The sequence below is a fragment of the Micromys minutus genome (assembly GCF_963924665.1).
Source record: "Micromys minutus genome assembly, chromosome: 5".
Lineage (NCBI taxonomy): Eukaryota > Metazoa > Chordata > Mammalia > Rodentia > Muridae > Micromys > Micromys minutus.
The window spans coordinates 1,554,578-1,576,234 of record NC_137974.1 but is presented as its reverse complement, the minus strand read 5'-3'; the positions used below and the strand labels follow the sequence as shown (position 1 = coordinate 1,576,234).

General features: G+C 39.6%; 1 protein-coding gene across 1 annotated transcript; it reads left to right on the top strand.

Annotated features, from left to right (window-relative positions):
- The first annotated feature begins 6 nt into the window (after window positions 1–6).
- Window positions 7–21,643, top strand: STYX (serine/threonine/tyrosine interacting protein). The gene is made up of 11 exons (XM_080916859.1): window positions 7–300; window positions 5,636–5,668; window positions 7,125–7,178; window positions 9,632–9,729; window positions 12,121–12,181; window positions 12,879–12,915; window positions 13,510–13,549; window positions 13,624–13,674; window positions 17,954–18,026; window positions 20,732–20,825; window positions 21,546–21,643. The coding sequence occupies exons 1-11, from the start codon at window positions 244–246 to the stop codon at window positions 21,617–21,619; spliced, it is 672 nt and encodes a 223-aa protein (XP_080772985.1). The 5' UTR covers window positions 7–243; the 3' UTR covers window positions 21,620–21,643.
- Window positions 21,644–21,657: the final 14 nt, after the last annotated feature.

Below are 21,657 nucleotides of genomic sequence, written 5' to 3'. Positions count from 1 at the left end.
CCCGGCTGTCTGAGGGGCGCGGAGACCTGCGGGAGGGAGACGGCCGCAGCATGGCGGCTGGCAGCGCACCGCCCTGCCCTCCGCCTTCCTGTCGCAGCCGCCCGGACCCTCTGGTCCGCGAGTGCTCGCTGTGAGCCCTCCGCGCACCAGCCCGCCGTCCGCCCGCCCTCCTTCCCTTGTCGCCTCTGCCAGCCCCGGGGGGCGGCCGGGTGCACTGCGCCCACCCGCCGGGGCCCTGGGACCATGGAGGACGTGAAACTGGAGTTCCCCTCGCTCCCGCAGTGTAAAGACGACGCCGAGGTGAGTGTCCGCCGGCAGCCCGCCGGTCTCTGGCCCAACTGTCCCAGACTCTTCCTTTTGCCGTCGAGGGGTGTCAGTGAGGTCCTCCTCCCCTGGGACCCTGTCGGTGGAGCCAACCCGCAGAGTACCCCTGACCACCCGCCTCGGCGTTGTTCATCTTTGCCAAAGCAACACGCTGTGGAGTTGTTTTTAACCTGAGCTTGATGTTAGGTTCACATGCGGGACACAGCCCCACGTGTGGGATAGACCGGAGGCGTGAACTCTGGAATTGCACCCTCCAATAGTTCTCAAGTCAACAAACCACCACCACCACCAAAAACCCCACAAAAAACTATGACTAACAAAAAAAGAAGTAAAAAACAGAGCTTTGAATTTGAAAATTTTTAATCTTAAGTCTTGCCTTTGGAAGAAATTACTGTCTAGAGTAAATTTCTCAATTTATGAATTTAGGGTTTTTTTTTTTTTCACTCCACCTTGATTTTTCTTTACCTAACATCAGTTGCAAATATTTTATGGAACCAGAAACTGTTACGTTAGAGTTCTCCAGAGGCTAAATTAGTAACAAGGCAAGGATTCTTAGCTGTGACACTTAATAGGATCAAAAAAGGATTCTAGAGTTTTGTTCGTGTGTTTTGACATAGGTCTTTCTACACAGCCCTGGCTGTCCTGGGACTCACTAGATCAGGCTGGCCGGAAACTCGCATATATCCATTTGCCTCTGCACCCCAAATGCTGGGATTGAAGGTGTGAACCCCTTAATCTCTCAGTGTTTTGAAGGTATTCGGGGCAGCTCTTGGCCACCACACTTGTAGTCCCTCTGCTTGGGAGGTGGAAGGAGAGAAAAGATAAGGAGTTCACAGTAGCCTTGGTTATAATCTGAGACCAATCTGAGTTACCTTTGAGATGGAGCGCATATACCAAATACTCCGTTCTGCTGTAAGTCTTCATTTCATGATCACCCTTTTGTGTTTGTCTTGTGGTTGTGGGTTTTTGAGAAAGGGTTTCTTTGTAGCTCTTGCTGTCCTGGAACTCTGTAGAGCAAGTTGGCCTTAAAGTCTGTCTCCTGAGTACTGGTGTTAAAGCGTGAGCCACCAGTCCTAGCTACTTGTCTAAAATGAATTTTAATTTTAAGACAAGGTCTTGTGTAGTCGGGAATGTCTTTCAACTCCTGTGATGTCAACTACCAAGTGACGGAATTATAGGCATTTGGACAAGTCTCTTTCTTATTTGTAGTAATGATGGTTGAGACTTGCATGTATTTTTTAAGTTGAATCATAAATTAAGAAAAGAATTTGTACCTTTTTCTTTAATGTACAATCAGGTGAATGAGGGGTATTTTATCTTCAAATCATTTTAGTTTCACAAGTGGTTTCTTCTTGTGATGGAAGAAGAGAACCAACTCCTGCAAGCAGCCTTTTGACTTCTCCAGAGAGAGAGAGAGAGAGAGAGAGAGAGAGAGAGAGAGAGATTGAGAGAGATTGAGAGAGAGAGAGATTGAGGTTGACTTAGAATAAGTTTTATATCAGAGACAAGCCACAGCACACAGTGCCAGTTCTTTTGGGTTTTTAAATACATCTTAATTCCTCTCTTCCTATTCTTAGAAGTTAGAGCTTAATCCCCCCCCCCCTTTTATTGTAATGATATTTATTCCCTGCAACAAACTGTAACTTCTTACTATAGCTTTTATCTAGTTAACAAGGTTTACTTTGTTTCCCAATGATATATGTAAGGCATCAAAAACAGCCAACAGTTTCTTCCACATAGAAGATCAAACTGCTGCCAGAAGAGCAATGGCCTTCTTGTAGGGTGTGTGTCCCCCAGGGTCGTTCATACATGCATTTATCTGCCTTGTATGCCATATCTGTCAGCCATGTGGTCTTCCTCTTACTCAGGATGCAGTTATGAAGTTTATGCTAACGACATTATCTAAACATAATCACCTTCAGAGGCCCCCTCAGCCCTCTGTATTTGTATTGCATTTCTACTTTTTAACTCCTTGTTTAGACATTTCAAGACTTGTTCTTTGGATATGCTCAAACCATATCCAAAACATAGCTGCAGGGTTAAGGAAGAGAGTTCTCGAAGATTAGCATCTGATGATGGCAACTGGAATCATTTCAGATGAGACTTTCTCTGAGCATCTCTAGGCTTCAGAGATCCCCACATAAGGGTACGTGTGTGTGACCTGTGAATGGAAATAGCATTCTGTTCTGCTGCTGCTATGCAACTTGCTTTTATTTCTTGTAATTATTGTTATTATAATTAGCAACAGGGTTTCTCTGTGTAGCCCTAGCTGTCCTGGAACTCACTATGTAGACCAGGCTGGCCTCAAACTCTGAAATCTGCCTGCCTCTGCCTCCTAGGATTCTAGGATTTAGAGGTGTGACCACCACATCCTTTTGTAGTACCTTCTTTTGATTTAAATAAGGACAGTGTTTCATGGTCTGTTGTCTACAGGCTTATACAGAGTGTGAAACAACTTTGGAGTCTTGTTTTTGTTAAAAATTGAGATTAAAATCTAATAATTGTAATTTTAATAATAATTTAATAGCATTGAAAACCCTTCACTTTTTGCAGGTAAAAGTACTTTACCAAAAAGCACATTTATCCTGTTGCTTTGAGTTCCTTCTAGCTTCTTGCTAAATTGAAAGGATTTAGGAAATTCCACTCCAAAATAATGTTTGACATGCTGGTTACTTGGATAGATATAATACAGCAGATGCAGAAGAAGGTTTCTGAATGCCCTCCTAGACATAGATCCTGAAAAAGGGCTCAGCAAACGGTAAGCGACAGAAGCTTAACTTACAGGAGAGACTTGGACACTGCACGGGTTTATCATAACCATCCGCTCTAAGAGTCCTTGTGTATTGGTCCATATGGCTTTCCTTCTTTCTTTTTTTTTTTTTTTTTTAAGATTTATTTATTTACTATAAGTACACTGTAGCTGTCTTCAGGCACACCAGAAGAGAGCACCAGATCTCATTACAGATGGTTGTGAGCCACCATGTGGTTGCTGGGAATTGAACTCGGGACCTCTGGAAGAGCAGTCAGTGCTCTAACCACTGAGCCAGCCCCCATGTGGCTTTCTTACACACACCCAAATACATAGTCTCAAAGCTCTTACTATCCAATCTCAGACTCCTGAGTTCTGTGACCGCAGACAGGTTCCACCATACTCAGCTTTAAGTTTCTAAATATCACTGGTATTGGATGTTTACCCTGAACACATAATAAATGTGTGTACCTTTTCTTCTATTAGTCTATTGTCAGTTTTCATAAACTCAGTATTTTGTGTTCCCTCAACACAGGGTTTCTCTTTGTACAATGGCTGTTCTCAAACTCTGTAGAGCAGGCTGGTCTTGTACTGAAGATCTGCCTGCCTCTGCCTCCCAAACATTGGGATTCACCGAGGTCTTTTTTTTTTTTTTTTTTTTTTTTTTTTTAATAGATTTTTTTTTTTTAATCACATCCTAGAGCAGCAGTTCTCAACCTGTGGTTCAAGACCCGTTGGGGGGGGGGGGTCACATATCAGATATCTGCATTACATTACAATTCATAACACTAGCAAAATTACAGTTAAAAAAATGAAATAGCACCACCGCACCAGAGGATAGGGAGGTTTTCCCTCTGCTACACAGTATCTCTCAGCAGATCTTAGTCATTCCTATAATATGTCTTCCTATTCTCTTTCTTTAATCACATAGTGTTCTTACTTTAAATAAGGAAGTTTTTTAATTGCTTTTCCTATGATTATAACAAGTTGCTTTAGGAAATAAGTTTGGCCAATAGAGGACTTGAAAATCTTTGGTGCACACCTTCAGTCCCAGAACTCTGGGACAGAGGCAGATGTAGGTCAGGAGGCCTGTCAGTGCTGCAGTTCCTACAGCCTAATGCCAGGTGTCTTCAGAGTGCACACTCACAGTGCCTATTCCTGTAACACACCACACACAGTGTCACCAAAAACACACTGTCTCTGACCTGAACTACAAAGTCTTTTCTAAGGAAAAGGTGACTATCTCTTTGTGAATGTGCCAGCCTACTCTATAGATGATTGTCAGGACAGTCAGGGTTACATAGAGAAACCCTGTTTGAAAAACCAAAATAAGAAAAAAAAGATAACCATATCTACTGGTAAGTTAAAGACACCAAGTTTGGCTAATGTTTTTTTGGTTTTTTTGTTTTTTGTTTTTTTTTTTTTATTTGGGTGGGTTTTTTTTTTAAAGATTTATTTATTATATATGAGTACACTGTAGTTGTCTCAGACACACTAGAAGAGGGCACCAAATCTTGTTACAGATGGTAGCTGGGATTTGAACTCAGGACCTCTAGAACAGTCAGTGCTCTTAACCTCTGAGCCACCTCTCCAGCCCCATTTTTTTTTTTGGTTTTAGAGTTTTTGTTTTGTTTTTTTAATTACTTAAAAATAATATTGTATTCTGTTAATCTCAGTAATTAAAATTGCCACTTTGTGTGATCAGTCTTTGTTGGTGTTTTCCATGAGGTTTTTGCTCGCATTGAAAGGCTGAATAGAGATGTACTTATTAGGGAAGTAAGTTCTGGATCTGAGTTGTCTAGACTCAGGGCTGGAGGCTCAGCAGGTGAGAGCACTGGCAGAGGAGCGTTCATACAGCAGCTCACAGCTTCACTGGTTACGTCTGCCTCTGCTCCCGAGTGCTGGGATAAAGTCATGTGCCACCATGCCAGGCTAAGACTGAAGGATATTTGTCAGTTTAAAAGGGGACCCATTGAGCCTGGAGAGATGTTTCAGTGGTGGCTGCTCGTCTAGTATTCCTGGTTGACCTCCTGCACCAACACGGCAGCCCACAAGCATCTGTAACTCCAGCTCCAGAGGATCTGACACCCACTTTTGGCTCTGAAGAAACCATGTGCAGGTGTAATGCAGACAAAACACCCAGACACATAAAGCAAAAGAAAATTAAATTTAATAAATGAAAGTAAAAAAAGAAAGTATCCAATGTCTATAGCCATTCCCTGCTCCACCCAGCATAACACCAGGCAAATTGTAATCTGATTTCTGTCAGCAGGGATACCTGCTATAGGGGTGGGGGGTGGGGGGTGTCTGTAAGACAGAGTAGCCCTAGTTGGTCTGGATTTACTGTGCAGACCAGGCTGCCATAGAACCCTCTAAATTCTGTGACTATGAGCATCCCACCATACAGGTTATTTTGTACATTTGCAGCAGTGGGCTCAAAGGGTAGCATTCAGGATTTCTGCTCTCTTACTTGGGTTTCAAGGATAAGTTTCAGATTGTCAGACTGGAGCCATCTGACAGGCGGTGATATTTTTATCTTTTTGTTTTGTATTCCTTTTCAAGGAGTGGACTTACCCTATGAGACGAGAGATGCAGGTATGGCAACTTTTAATTTATTCAAATGACCCTTTTATTTAATAACGTGCTTCACAAAGGAGACCTGCTGGTTCATAATCTGTAGGTTTGTCATATTAACACAGTTATGAGTATTGCATATATGTATATATATTAATTAGAATATTGTGGTAAATACGTACATTTGTGTCAAAAATTGTAATATATAAAATGAATTCTTTGTATTGCTTGGATTAGATTTAAGATCATAGCAATATGTGGGTGTGCTTAATGAGTCACTGGTTTTCCTTATTTAAAAAAATGAAATGCTTGTGTTCCTTTTAAAACAGTTTGCTTTTATGTCTAATTTGGATAAATTCAAGAGTCTTGACCATAAAATAATTGAGGCTTTTAGGTAGTTATTCATTTTTATGTCTAACCCTCGTGCTTTATCAGACTCCAGCTTTGCTTTATTAAAAAGGAGATTAAAATGTAATTCATACTTGTAAGATGCTAGTGGGGCCATTCCTATAATCTCTGCACTCAAGAGGCTGAGGCAGGAGAACTGTCTGGAGTTTAGGGCCAGCCTTAGCTATATTTGGAGGATACTATTTTTAAATGAAAAGAAGTTAGTGAATATCTACAGTGATTGATTACAGCTGGCGTTTATTTACTGTGATGACAGTTGACACTACTTCATCTTCTGCTGCTTTGTTTCTGAAGCAGGGACAGGGTCTGATTGTGAGTTCCTACTGGCCTGGAACTTACTATGTAACCCAGACTGGCTCAAACTCAGGATCCTCCTCTTCAGCCTCCTAGGTGCTGGGATTGTAAGTATGTTCTGTTACCTGGCTTTTGCATTGCTTTTTGCTTTGACCAAATAAAAGTTAGTGTAAATGTAATTCTAACAGGATGATTTCCTTTATGCCTGTTTTATTTTTTGGCTATAGCTGATAAATAGAAGTTAAAAAGGTTTTATTAGGGCTGGAGAGATGGCTCAGTGGTTAAGAGCACTGACTGCTCTTCCAGAGGTCCTGAGTTCAATTCCCAGCAACCACATGGTGGCTCACAACCATCTGTAATGAGATCTGATGCCCTCTTCTGGTGTGTCTGAAGACAACTACAGTGTACTCACATATAATAAATAAATAAATAAATAAATAAATAAATAAATAAATATTTTTAAAAAGGTTTTATTGATGTAGACGTCAATAATATAATGTGCTGATTATATCCAATCCTACTTATAAAAAAGCATTGTAGGATCTCAAATATCTGACTTTTTAGAATAAAACTTAAGTTGGGAACATTTCACCTGAATTTATAGACTACAGCTGTCTTTATCATCCCAGTTGGCTAAATGTGGCTGGGAATATTCCCTGATCAAAGTTTTAGCCAGAATATTACAAATGCTATTAGCTCCTGCACACAAAGACAGATTGAGCTATATATTTATTTGCTCTAGGTGTAAACTTTATGTATGTATTTTTCCCCCTAGGAAGTTTTGCCCGGATTGTTCTTAGGCCCATACTCTTCTGCTATGAAAAGCAAGGTATGAACTTTAGGTTAGGTTCTCCAAGAGGCTTTAGTAAACCAACTTTTTATCAGGTAAGTTTCTAATAGTGAGAGTTTTATACTAGGGGACACATATGACACTGTGTTCATAGCACTTAGACCTACTTTTAAGTTTACTAGAACATTAATACTTTTGAAGTGTCTCACACAAATTACAAGTGAGTTTTCTAATTTTTTTTCTCATGAAGTCTTATGTTTGATAGATAAATTACAAACGTTTAGTAATTAGACCAGTAGCAGATGCATGCAAAGTATAAGAGAAGGAAATAGAACAGAATATTAACTTGTGACAAAGTAAGAGTGCATGTTTTAGAGCAGTTCTTCTACATTGGAAATAGACTTCTTCAGTTCTTAGATTAAGATGGGGTGGTTTATTTTAGTATTCAGTGGTGGTCTTACTACTTTCTAAGGAATTCTCAACTTTATGAATTATGGGGTTGATACTAAAAATTTTTTTAAGTAATGCAGAGCATGAAACATTCTATGGCAAATATTTTTTTCCAAAGGCTTGCTGATTCAGAATTAAGTATACTTTTGTATGGAGTTTCATGACAATAATTTTTAGAGTCATCCTGAAATTGGAAGGTTCTTGATAGTTGAGGTGACCAACGAGGAAGCTGGAAAGGGTAGATGACATAACAGTTAATAAATAGAGCTTTGACTTCCTAGAAAATGGTGTCAGCAAAGCTGTTGTCCCAGAATGTAATGATGACCAGGTGCAGGTCCTCACAATCATTTGTGTCAGTGTTAGCATATATAATTCTGCCTAGTAGAACAAGTTTCACTGTGACACTTTTATTTCATATGTGTGAAAAACATTTTGATGCTATTCAAACACATACCTGTTCCCTCTCTTGTCCTCCTGACTCCTGTTAATCTTTGTCCAATCTTATGTCTTCTTTGTGTATGTATTTATTTCTCAATCTGAGTTACCATAATATATCCCAAAATTCTATTCATACCGTCCCCCCAAAAAGTACCTTTCAACTATAAAAACTAATACTGGGGGTAAAAAAACCTAGAAGGATGAATACCTTTTAAAAGATTGATTTACTAAAGGCATATCTTACTATGTCCAAATACCAGTTAAATAAAAGAGATGAATCCAGGTTGCTTGTTAGCTAGTAATCTCATTTCTTTTTATAACATTTGTCTATTTGTATTTGGAAGGTAAAGTCATAGTTCACTTTTTATAAATGTTTCTATTGAAAAGCACAAATACATTCTACCATTGCATTAGAATTTTATTCTGATAAACTTTGCTTTACTTAGTTAAATGTACCTCCAAAGCTTTTAAAAATGTTTTTAGTTTGGCTTGGTTTGCTTTCTTCATGGTTACTGTTTGAGACAGGGTTTCACTATGTAACTCAAGCTGTGTGTACTTGGAACTTGCTGTGTAGATCAAGATAACCTTAAACTCAGATCCACTGCCACTTCTGCCTCCCAGGCACTGAGATTAAAGGCCTGTACCACCATACCGACTCACAGCAGATTCCTTTCATCCTTTTTAGTTTTTAATGTTAGTAAAATAAAGTAGATGCTGAAACCTCAACTTAATTATTAAGTACAAATTAAAAAATAAATGCTGTTAATTTTGGAGTTTGTATACATGAGAACATAGAACGTTGGGTCATTATTAATCTTGTTGAACACTTTAAGGTAATTCAACAAACACCTGCTTATGTACCAGAATGTACTCAGAAAAATACAACTCTGATTAACATTAAGAAAACCATATTGTCTAGTCAATTTGGACACCTCCAAGAAAGTACCATGGTGTGGGTGACTTACCTCCCACAGTTGTGGAAACTGGGGCATCTGAGATGAGGTATATGCATCACACAGTGAGTTCCTAGGAGCCTGACTTTGTCTGTCAGATGGTGTGTCCCTGCTTTATGGGGTTCTTTTTTTTTTTTTTTTTGTCATAAAAAGGTCATGCCCCCACGAGGGATTTCATCTCATGATTTTGTTTAGACTAAGTATTTATAGTACATATTTTTTCTTTCCTTACAACTATCGTGACTGCTGAGGTTAGAGTACTGTTTCCCATTCTCCCAGAACAAAACTGATCCACAGAGCTCAGTCCATTGGCAGTCCTGGGATTTCTAGATTAGGAACTCATAATTGTAAACTCTCTGGTTTTAGAAAGAATTGTTAATAGTACTGGTTTCTTGAAAAGTTATCTTTTAAGTTTTCATCAAGTTCTAGAAATAAACATAAATAATGTCCATGTTAAAGTTCAGAGAACATTCTGTGTGTTAAGCTTGAATAGATAGACTTGTCTTGTGGATCACTTCAGGCCAATTGACCATAAAATTAGCTTTAATTATCTGTACTTAAAGATTAGATATGAGTCTTTTCTATTTTCAGACATAATATTATAAGGTGATATTTTGTATTTTAAACTATTATCTCTCCCATTTTTTATAGCTACCCATACTGCAGAAACATGGCATAACACATATAATTTGCATACGGCAAAATATTGAAGCAAACTTTATCAAACCAAACTTTCTACAGTTACTTAGGTAAGAATTATTGCTGTGCTTCATAGAAAAAACATGTAATGTTGTTTTATTATCACTGATCTTCAAAGTGTTTTAAGATTTAGCCCAGATCCTGAAGCAGGCTAGGTAACTATTTTCCCTATTCTATAATGACTTTGTTTCAAGTTTGTTACATAATATAACTTCCAGCTATTTCATAAGTATCAGCTATATGGTGTATATTTTAATAGAACTTATTTAAAATATTTAAATCTTGTTTATAATTCTAGCACGTCTTTCTGTATTCCGTATCTCCTAGATACTCAGTTCCCTTCCTCAAAGGCACCCACTACTATTTCTCATTGTGTCTGTTCAGAAGCATATTCCTGTAGATAAGGTGGTTCTGACTTAATAGTTTTTGAGTTGGCCCCCTGCTAACATATGGAGGTCAAGAAACAACAGAGTTGAGACTTGGTCTTTTGTTGTTTGCAGCAGCATATGCTACGTTAGTTTGGCCCACAGGCTTCAGGGGTCTCCTGAAGTCTGAGCCTCCCACATCTTTCCATTGGAGTACTGGGATTACAGATCTGAGTTTCCATACCTTGCCTTTCTTTTCAAGATACTACTTTTAATTATGTGTGTGTTTGACCTTCTGTCGATGTGGGCACATAAGTGCAGGTGCCCTTGGAACAGGACTTCCAGGGGATGGGTCCAGACATGGATGTAGAACCAAACTGAAATCCTCTGCAAAGGCAGTTGGTACTCTTAACTATTGAACCATCATTCAAGCCCCCTTGCCTACCTTTTTCTTTTTTTTCATTAGTTACAGTTCAGGGCAGGCCACATGCCCAGGAGCAGTTGTTCAACACAAAACTCCGAATTATTTGTGTGCTTTCTGTTTTCCTTTGGTGTATTTTGTCTTGTTGGGTCTTGTTTACTTGTTTTGATTGTGTGTGTCTGTGTGTCTGTGTCTTTAACAGAGAAAGCTGAAATTAGTTGATTGGGAATGGACATGTAGAAGATATGGGAAGGGTTGGGAAGAGGAAAGAATGATCAAAATATATATTGCATGAAAACTTTTATTTTACACGTATGAATATCTTGCCTGTATGTATGTCTGTGTACTGTTTTGTGTTTGGTGCCTGTGGAGATTTAAAGAGGGCATCGGTTTCTCTGGAACTGGAATTATAGGTGAGCTGTTATGTGGGTGCTGGGGTCAAACCTCAGTCCTCTGGAAGAGCAGCTAGTTCACGTAACTACTGAGCTGTTTCTCTTTCTCCCCTAGCTTTTTTTCTGGTTCTAGGGATTTGAACTGAGACCCTCACACTTACTACCCACTGAGCGATCTCCTTGATCTTCTCTGAAACCTTTATGTATTCTCTCTCATTCTCTGTCTGTCTGTGACAGGGTCTTATCTTGAATGAATGATTGTCATGCCTCTGCTTCCTAAGGACTAAGATTACATGTGTGTATGCCATGTCCAGTTTCAGTCAGTGTCTTACTGGACATTGTATATTTGCAGACTTTCTTATGTGTTCTCAAAATATGCAGTGACCATCCTCGAGCATGTCATTGTTTATTTGTGAGTATACTGATAGGATAAGTTTATAGAAATGAGTGCAATACATTTCAATAGGTATTGCATATTGCCCTCCAATGCAATCCCTTAGAATTTCTCCAAGACAAAGTTATAAAATACTGAAGTTTGTTTCAATCTGGTGTAGTTAAATACTTTTTCATATAATTTTAGCTTTCTCATTTATCTTCTAATTACTGCAGTTGAATAATTAAGTCTTAATATTTGTTATTTTAGATTCATTTAAAAATAAGCTGGGTTTAGTGTTACATGCTTATAATCCTACCAATTAGGAGGCTGGGCTCCAAATTGAAACTCATAAGACAAATAATATAACACAGTAAAGACTATATTACATATGCTAAAAACAAAAGGCAAATGAACCACTTGATTATTGGGAGAAAGCTACTACCAATTTTTTAAAAATATCTTTATAGAGATATTCTGCATCTATATAAAAGTATTTGTTAGAAGTATTTTTTTAAACTTAGGATACTTATGCCAAATGTTACAAACATCTTAATGCTTTGCGTTGGTGGTGCACGCCTTTACTTCCAGTACTTGGGAGGCAGAAGCAGGTGGATCTCTAGAGTTTGAGGCCAGCCTGGTCTACAGAGCACATTCCAGAGTAGCTAGAGCTACACAGAAACTATCTTGAAAAAAAACAACAAAAAAGTCAAAATTCTCTTACACAGACATCAAATAGATGAGTCGCTTAGATGATCAATGGGATGGGAATGTAATTAAAAACGATAGTTTATTATAAATTGAAGAGATGTTATTTTTATTTTAAAACTTCATGTTTTTGTGTGGAGATTTATCTGAGATTATACTTACCATGAATGCTTTGTTTTCAGATATTTAGTCTTGGATATTGCTGATAATCCAGTTGAAAACATAATACGTTTTTTCCCTATGGTAAGTATCAATATTTTAATATCACTAAAATTTATTATTTGAACCTAATAATTTAGATTGTAAAACTATTTCTACTTTATTATGACTGAAAAAATGCAGGGTTTACTTGAAAAAGTGAACTTAAAAAAAACTTTAAAAGTTGTATCACTGAGGGTTTTTTTGTTGTTGTTGTTGTTGATACTTATGTATGTTACCTGTATTACATTTATGTATGTGTATTGCATGGGTACAAAACCCATAGAAATCAGAAGAAAGTATTGGATCCTCTAGAACTGGAGTTAGGGTGGTTCTAGGAACATGCTCCTGGTCTTCTGCATGGCAGTGGGTAGCAAGTGCTTTTAACCCTGCACCGTCTCACCAGTCCCTCACTGAGGTTTCCTTATTTGCTTAATTGGATTATATTTTGTGTGTTTGTGCTCATGCATGCACACACACACACACACACACACACACATTTGTGAGTGCCATGGTGTGCATATGAAGATCAGAGGACAGCTTTTGGGAGTCTGTTCTCTCCACCGTGTGTCCCAGGATAGAACCTAGGTCATTATGTGCTGAGCCATCTCTCCAGCCCCAAGAGTTGTGTTTTTTAAAAATTAGATGTTGCTCTGTAACTTTCAGCCTACTTTTGTTTTACTGTATTAAATGTTCATCTTACTCTACCTGTGTTTTATAACACATTCTCTCTTACCCTCAGACAAAAGAGTTTATTGATGGAAGCTTACAAAATGGAGGTAAATCATTTTTTTCTGTTATTAACAATTTTGTGTGTATGAATATTTTATGTACATGTATGTATGTGTACTATATTATGCCTGGGGCCTGCAGAAGCCTGCAGAGATCATCTGACCCCTATGACTGAAGTACAGAGAGTTGTGAGCTGCTCTTGGAGTGCTGAGAATCAAGCCTGATCCTGTGCAAGAGCCACAAGTGCTCCCACCCACTAAATCGTATCTCAAGGCAATAGTGTTTATTTTATCTGTGGGAATTTTTGTTAGTTACCTTTTGGTTGATAATTTTTCTAAATGTAGGATAGAAAATTTCTGTTTTTATACGGTAGATGATATTCAAATGCATACCTTCCCAGCTACTTAATTTTATCTTATGCTTTTAAATTTTTTCCACTTAACTACTTTCAGTTTCCCTTAAAATCTGTTATATTCTCTACATAATTAAAATAGAGACTTGAAAATTAATAGCTAAGTGGCAGGTACATGAAATAAAATATCTAAGGAAGACTCACCATAGCCTGATAATGTGGTTCGAGTATATTTTACATTCGAATTCTTATTTTTTTAGATGACTGACTATTGTTTAAACTTTTTCAGGAAAAGTTCTTGTCCATGGGAATGCAGGTATCTCTAGAAGGTATGAAGATAGATAATCTCTCTTTCTTTTATTTAGTGATGAATTCTATTTTCTAATTGTTTCTCTGTCTTCAGTGCGGCCTTTGTTATTGCATACATCATGGAGACATTTGGGATGAAGTACAGGTAAGCTAACACTCAAACCTAGCAACAGTTCACTCTCACTTAAATGGACTTAATAATATAAGGAATGTAAGGTTTAATATGGATAGATTTTTATAGATAGATAGTCATAGTTGATTAGGCAAAACTGGAAAAGTAATTGCCATTAGGGAATTGATTACTTTCAGCTTAAATAGTCTAGATACAAATGTTAGTGTTTATTTTACTTCAGTTGACATCTATTGGTATCTTAGGGTTTTAGCGCTGTGAACAGATACCATGACCAAGGCAACTCTTATAAGTGGAACATTTAAGTTGGGGCTGGATTACTGATTAAGAAGTTCAGTCCATTATCATCAAGACAGGAACAGTGCAGCTTCCAGTCAGGCATGGTACAGGAGGAACTGAGATTCCACATCTTCATCTGAAGGCTTCTAGTCGAAGACTTACTTCCAGGTAGCTAGGGTAAGGGTCTTAAGCCCAAACCCACAGTGACACACCTACTTCAACAAGGCCACACCTCCTAATAGTTCCACTCCCTGGGCCAAGAATATACAAACTATCACATTCCACTCCCTGGCCCCATAGGCTTGTTCAAGCATATAAGGCTATGGGGACCACATCTAAGCATAGCATAATGCAAATTACATTTAGTCCAACTTCCAGAGTCCACATAGTCTATAGCAGCCTCAACAGTGTTAAAAGTCCAAAGTCTCTTCTGAGATTCATCCAATCACTTAATTATAAGCCCCAAAGCAAGACAGGAGACCAGCTGGGCAAACTCCAAACTCTGCATCTCCATGTCTGATGTCAAAGCAGTCCTCAGATCTTCACTCCTTTTTCATGACAAACTTCTGGTCTTGTTCCACTCTCTGTTAGCAGCTTCCCTCAGCAGATAGCCCACATCTCTCGAATCTCAAACATCTTGGGGCTCTAAGGCAACTTCAGTGTTACTGCTTCTTATTTCAATGATGTCTGGGGATCCACACATGATCTTCAGAGCTCCTCCAGAGGGTTGACATGGCTTCTCCAGCTCTGCCCTCTGTGGCACTCTAAGCTCAGGTTGATCCACTCCACCAGTTGTTGTTCTTGGTGATCATCTCATGGTATTGGCACCCCTAATATGCTGGGGTCTTCCAATGCAACTAGGCTTCACCTATAGCCCCTTCCCATAGGCTCCCTTCATGGTGCCAAGCCTTAAGTCCTTTGCATGACCCCTTTAGTCCTAGGCTGTCAACTACAGCTCAGGCTGGACCTTCACCAATGGCCTTCCATGGACTCTCACAGTACCAAGCCTCAGCTGTTTTAATGACCCCTTCAGGCCTTCAAAACTGGTACCAATTGGGTGATTCTTACACATTACCAAGTACAGCTGCAGCATGAGGTACAGCCTTGGGTATCTCTGAACACAGCTTCTTGGTGCTCTCTGAAAACACTTCCCAGAAGATTTCACTTCAGTGACGCTGATCTCTGCTTAATCACCAATTGTCCCAGTGGTCTCCTTCTCCTCCTGAATATAAAGCCAGAGACATACGGCTGAAGCAGCCAATTTCTGCTGCTTGCAGGAGCTGGAACCTTGACCCTCTTGTTGTATTAGATTACCCACTAGCTTTCTTTTTTCCAACTCCTTCACTGCCTAGGGTTGGCTGTCCTGTATCTTGTTCCATAGACTGGCTTTGAACTTGGAGTTGTGCATGCCTGTCTTCTAAACACTGGGATTAAAGGTGTGTGTGGTCCACCAAGCCTGAATTTAGGTTTTTCTTCACCTAGAACTTGCTCTGTTCTAGGCTGGCCTTGAACTAAGAGATCTGCTTGTCTTTGCTTCCTGGGGTTAAAGGCTTTTACTACCTTACCTGGACCTAAATTTAGCTCATTGGAATCTTGCCCCAGGGTCACCACTCTCTTAATTCGATATCTTTAACACAGGATTCAGCTCCATTTTACTTCCTGTATTTCTCCTTTCTCTACTTGCCATGTTTGTTTAAACCTTCAGACTGATTTCCAGAGTAGTTGTACCAGTTTGCAATCCCACCAACAATGGAGGAATTTTTCTCTACATCCTCACCAGCATCTGCTGTCACCGGAGTTTTTGATCGTGGCCATTCTGACTGGTGTGAGTTGGAATCTCAGGGTTGTTTAGATTTACATTTCCATGATGACTAGGGATGTTGAGTATTTCTTTAGGTGCTTTCAGCCATTCGATATTCCTCAGTTGAGAATTCTTTGTTTAGCTCTTTCCTCCATTTTTAATAGGGTTATTTGAGTCTCTGGAGTCTGTGATCTTAGGAGTGAGAGCATTCTTGGGAAACAAGCTCTCTCCAGGCATGTTTTAGATCTGGAGGACTGTGGGACAGCCTGGACCAGTGCAGACAGGAAGATCCTGTTTCAGGCCACCCTATGGCTTCTGCGCCTTATGTGCTGTCAGCGGGTCTCTCCTTGGACTGTCAGTGGATTGAACATCAGGTCCCACCTGTGGGCTTAAGTGAGAGAGCGCTCTTGTGAGACCAGCCCTCTGTGGGCAAGTTTTGAGTCCCGAGGGCTGTGGAGCAGCCCCAGCTCTAGGCACAGGTGGAGACTGGAAGGGTCCAGTCTTAGGCAGCCCTGTGATTCCTGGATCTTGTGTGCTTCTGGCGAGTCTATCTTTGGACAGTCAGTGGAGAGAAAGTGGGGTCCCACCTGTGGGCTTAGGAGTGAGAACGCTCCTGAAAGATCAGCTCTTTGCGGGCAGGTTTTGTTTTGAGTCCTGATAGTCGTGGGACACCCTAGCGCTGGGCTCAGATGGAAACCAGTATGGTTGTTTTTTAAGTAGTTGCCTCTGACGGATTTAAGCAGAGTAAAAAACCTTGCTGTCAGTTACCTGTTGATGACCCCATAGACTCTAAAAGATAGTTTCAATCCAAGATCACACATTAAATGGATCTATTGAGTGACAAGACTTTTCCTATGAAGATTCAGTACATATCTACTCACCTCAGATATGGAGCCCATAATAGACCAAAGTATGGTTATCACCATAGCCCAACTTGGTGAGGCAATGAATTTTATTGAGGTTACTGATAGAAATATGGGTGAGGAATTACTTAGAGGAGGAGAAATGACAGTTGGCATCACCAAAGCCCACCCCTGTCTTGGTGACAGCGCACAAAAGCTGGGAATCTGGAACACATTCAACTGGTTGGAGAATGTTCTTTCATGTGACTTAGTACTTGAGTGTAAAGTTCTTTCAGGAAACTTAGTCGTTATCTGCTTCTTTGAAGCAGCTTGACTTGTCTGCTAATGACTGCATCAGTCTTAACTCTTTATTTGGAGAGAAGGGCTTCTAAATCTAGTCAGTTTCAGGGACTTCCTGAAGCTTTTGAGTTGTTTGTTTTAGCTTCCCTGCAGGAAGGAATGTTGCAACCTTGAAGGAAACCATTATACAACAGGTTCACAAAATCAAAAGTGATTAATGCGAGAAGAGGACTGATAGACTAAGGAGGCAAGGATCCAGAGCCCAGATGGGGGTGTGACTGGGTTCTGGGTGAGAAGAATAGGGGAAATTAGAACAGTGCAGACATGCGTAAATTTTTTAAAAAATTGATTATACCACTTTTAAAGATTCAAATGCAAATAGTTGAAAAATATTTGCCTTATTTCGGATCTTGTCATAATATTTATAATCTATTGATCCGTAGTGTTTACTACTAGATATCACATGTAAGCTTTATAACACAGGGAGTTCTTGTTTAATGTTTATGCATGTGCACCATGTAACAAGTATGCTGCATGCAGAAGTGCTTTGCACTTCTCTCATCTTCACAGCAGTCCTCCAGAAGCCACATCAAAATGCCTGCTTTACCAGTGAGGAAAAAATGAAGCAAGTTCCCTGTCAGAGGTGGCGAGCCTAGGAACTGTGGATTTGGTTGGCCTAACTTCTCTCCACCCTGACACATCAACTCTATAATAGTTTGACTGTTGACTACTGTTTTGGCAGATTATCTAGGTGGGATTTTTTTTTTTTTCTACTGTGTTGGGGATTAAACCCAGGATATCCCCAGCCTTAGGGGATATTTCAGATATATTCTTCTTTTGTTTATTTGAGCCAGGGTTTCTCTTGTGTAGCCCCTACTGTTCTGGAACTCACCCTGTAGACCAGGCTGGTCTTGAACTCAGATGTCCACCTGCCTCTGCCTCCTGAGTGCTGGGATTTATGGCACACACTACCATCTTCCACCCACCTTCAAATAAATTCTAAATGGAAAAATATTTTGGATTGTTTCATAAAATAGGTCTTTTATATTAATTTTTCTTCCTCTGTTTTCAGAGATGCATTTGCTTATGTCCAAGAAAGGAGATTTTGTATTAATCCTAATGCTGGATTTGTCCACCAACTTCAGGTAATGAACTCCTATGTCAACTCTGTTTAAGGTAGAGTGTAGAATGATTAAAATGGCTTGTCTCTACACCTTAGGTGTAGAATTTACTTTCTAAATACTTGATATTATTATAATCTGACTAATCTGATGATTATTTCAGTTTGCATTTTTATTTCAATCATTTTTTGTTTCTGTTTACTATGTGGCTCTGGCTGTGTTGGAATTCACAGAGATCCTCCTATCTCTGCCTCTCCCTCTGCCTTCCGAGTACCAAGATTAAAGGCCTGTGCCACTTCACATGACTTTTAGGTTTTTTTCCCTTAATTGGCCCTGGTGGCTCACACGTGTAATCTAGCATTCTTGAGACTTGGGCAGGAGGCTTGTCATGAATTCCAAGCCAACCTGGGCTACAGTAGCATTCTCCATCCCCACAGCCTGTTTTTCTTGGGTTTATGGTGATGCTGGTAGAAATGTGCCGTGGTTGACACTCACGTGGAGGAGTGCTTTCTTAGGTTATTCTGGCTACTGTCTGCTGTGTGAACCAAAGAGAAAATTGAGGGCAACAGCCAGAAGTAAAAGGACATGTCACCAGTCAAGGGAGACTGATGGCTGGTGAGATGGTCCAGTGAGTGAAGGCCCCAGGGTCTGACAGTACAAGCTGACAGACAGGACTCTGACCCCTGGAGTCCTGTAAGGTAAAACAAAACCAACCACACCCTGCGTACACACAACTACAAATAAAACAATAAAACGCTTGGTTTAAACAAAAGTGGTAGCAGAGGGTAAAGTGAGATCAGGTGCTGGGTTTATTTAGAAAGTAGCTAGCTGACAGGATTTGATACTAGATAGATACAGATTCTAAGGAGGAAGGGATAAAGGTTTTTCTTTTGATTCAATAGTTTTATTTTCCTAAACGTACAGCTGATTGAACCTGTTCATGCATCTTTCCCAGCATCTGCGGCATCTCACCCTTTGCTAAGTCCTTTACTAAGTACCTCTTGAAGGGTTGCTCTGGCCAAGGAACCTTGAATCTTAAGTCTCTCAGAGACTACAGCTATAGTAAAAAGCTTATAGTTGGGAACTTCCTTACCGAGTTGTCATATGTAGCTTTGTCAAACAGGACGAGATTGTTCAGCTTGTCCTGAACTTTACTTTTGGACCACTTCTTTTTAGCCTTGCCACCAGATTTGTTTACTGGGTCTTTGTTTTGACCAACTTTCTGGCATCTTTTCTTGTTGTCGTCTTTGGGCAGCATGGCGAAGCATAGAGAGTAGTGTGGGCCATTGCAGCCTCACTAAGATGTCAGAAAAGAGGGAGATAAAGGTGTTTGATTGGACCGTTTCAAGATGACTTATCACTGATACAGAGGGTACTATAAGAAGGAATGGGTTACAGAATGAAATGAATAGACATTTTGTTGTTTGGTTTGGTTTTCTGGTACAGAGCATTAAACTGATAACATTGCATATACTAGGCAGTATGCTGCTCACAAAAAATTTGGTCCTATCCATCTTTAAAAGAATGGAAAGGAAATAGACAGTTGTATGCATGTGTTCAGGCGACAGACTCCTGTATGTAAGGAAAGGAAAGCTCTTCTGAGTGAGATGAATAGAAGAAAGAGCGTGGATTAAATCTGGATAATGTAGCTGGGCAGTGGTGGTGCACACCTTTAATCCCTGCTTGGGAAGCAAAGGCAGGCGGATCACTGAGTTCAAGAGTAGTAAAAACAAACAAACAACTGCTTTTAGGGCTGGAGAGACGGCTCAGCAGTTAAGAGCACTGACTGCTCTTCCTGAGGTCCTGAGTTCAAATCCCAACAACCACATGGTGTCTTACAACCATCTATAATAGGATCTGACGCCCTCTTCTGGTGTGTCTGAAGATGTATACAGTGTACTCAGAAATAAAATAAATAAATAAATAATAAATCTTTAAAAAGAAAAACCAAGACTGGGGACTATAGCTAGCAGCAGACTGGTTCTTACCTAGCTTGCTAGCGTGGACAGGCTTTAGGTTCAGGTCCTAGTAGCAGGGTAAGGGAGCGTGCTTCATACACCTGCGGTCTCAGGAGGAAGGAGGGTCAGAAGATCAAAGATCCAAGGCCAGTCTCAGTTAAATAGCAAAACAGCACATTGGAAACCAGCCTCAGTTCTTTGAGATTGTGCCGGGAAGAGGAGGGGGAGAAGAGGAAGAAGAAAAGGGAAAAACATTTCAAAGGCAGAACGGTACAGCACTCAGAAATGCAGAGAATTCGGAAATAAAACTAGCAAAGGAGATGGCCAGTGATGTAACAAGAAGATTGAGGTGCTCTGGTTTCAGGGGTGGTAGGTTGAAGACTTTGCAAAAGGAAGGAGTAATTCTTTATTTCAAAGAACGTGGGGCCCTTCACAAAAGTCTTTGTGAGATGGGGAAGATAAACTTCTTCAGGGAAAAAATAATTTTGTTATTGATTTTTAGAACCATTTAATAAAATTGCAGGTTTACGTTTTGGGTCCCTCTATTCTTTGTGCTATTTTAACATAGAATTAGACCATTATTTAATGCCCAGTGGCAGAAGATACATTGGCACAACTTTGTTTCTGATTATCTGTAACTGACAATTAGCAGATAGGAACTGTGAACCTTCATTCCTTTTGCAAGAGTATGGTACTAGCCCCTTATCTATAAACTAAGAACACAAATGTGTAACTTCATCTTGTGTCTGAGCTATTTAAAATCTTTTTTAGGAATATGAAGCCATCTACTTAGCAAAATTAACAATACAGATGATGTCACCACTCCAGATAGAAAGGTCTTTATCTGTTCATTCTGGTACCACAGGTAAGGAGTTTGTTTTGTAGAAAATTGAAGAGAAAGGTAATGGTAGAGGAAGTAGGAAAGAAGCATCTAGTACACATTTCATGTACTTCTGAGCAGTCTGTTTAGAGACTCTGAGTAAACAGTTTCAAAGGATTAGAATTCTATTATTATTATTATTATTACTATGTTATGCATAAGCTATAATGCATAGCCAATTATAATATCTAGTTGAAAATCAACATATATACTGTGTTTAATTTTAAGTCTGTTAAGTTGTATAACTGTTACAAAGATTAAAATAAGACCAGTATGGATAACTTGGCTGACACTAAAAATGCGGTTGCTGGATATGGCAGCATATGCTTATATATCAGTACACTGTCACTGTCTTCAGACACTCCAGAAGAGGGCACCAGATCTCATTATAAATGGTTGTGAGCCACCATGTGGTTGCTGGGAACTGAACTCAGAACCTTTGGAAGAGCAGCCAGTGCTCTAAACCACTGAGCCATCTCTCCAGCCCAGGTGGTTATCATAATGTACCACTGACTCTTGAAAAGTTTTATGTACAAGATGTTAAATTGCCAAAGTAACTTTATCTTCATGACTCAATATAACTTAAGTGTGCTATATACATTCAAGTATAAGATTTTCATAATGTTAATATAGTATCACTTGGTGCAAAAACAAATTTTTCCTGATTATATTGTTTTCACTGTACGTTCATTCGATAACCTTCAGGTAGTGTGAAGAGAACACATGAAGAAGAAGATGACTTAGGAAACATGCAAGTGGCAACCGCACAGAACGGCTGACCTGTGAGGACCGTTCACTGCACAGGATTGCTGACGTC

Coding starts and splice junctions, on each gene's coding strand:
- STYX (XM_080916859.1), top strand. CDS start 244: ATGGAGGACGTGAAACTGGAGTTCCCCTCGCTCCCGCAGTGTAAAGAC. Junction 13,550..13,623: donor AATGCAGGTATCTCTAGAAG/GTATGAAGATAG, acceptor CTCTGTCTTCAG/TGCGGCCTTTGTTATTGCAT. Junction 18,027..20,731: donor GATTTGTCCACCAACTTCAG/GTAATGAACTCC, acceptor AATCTTTTTTAG/GAATATGAAGCCATCTACTT.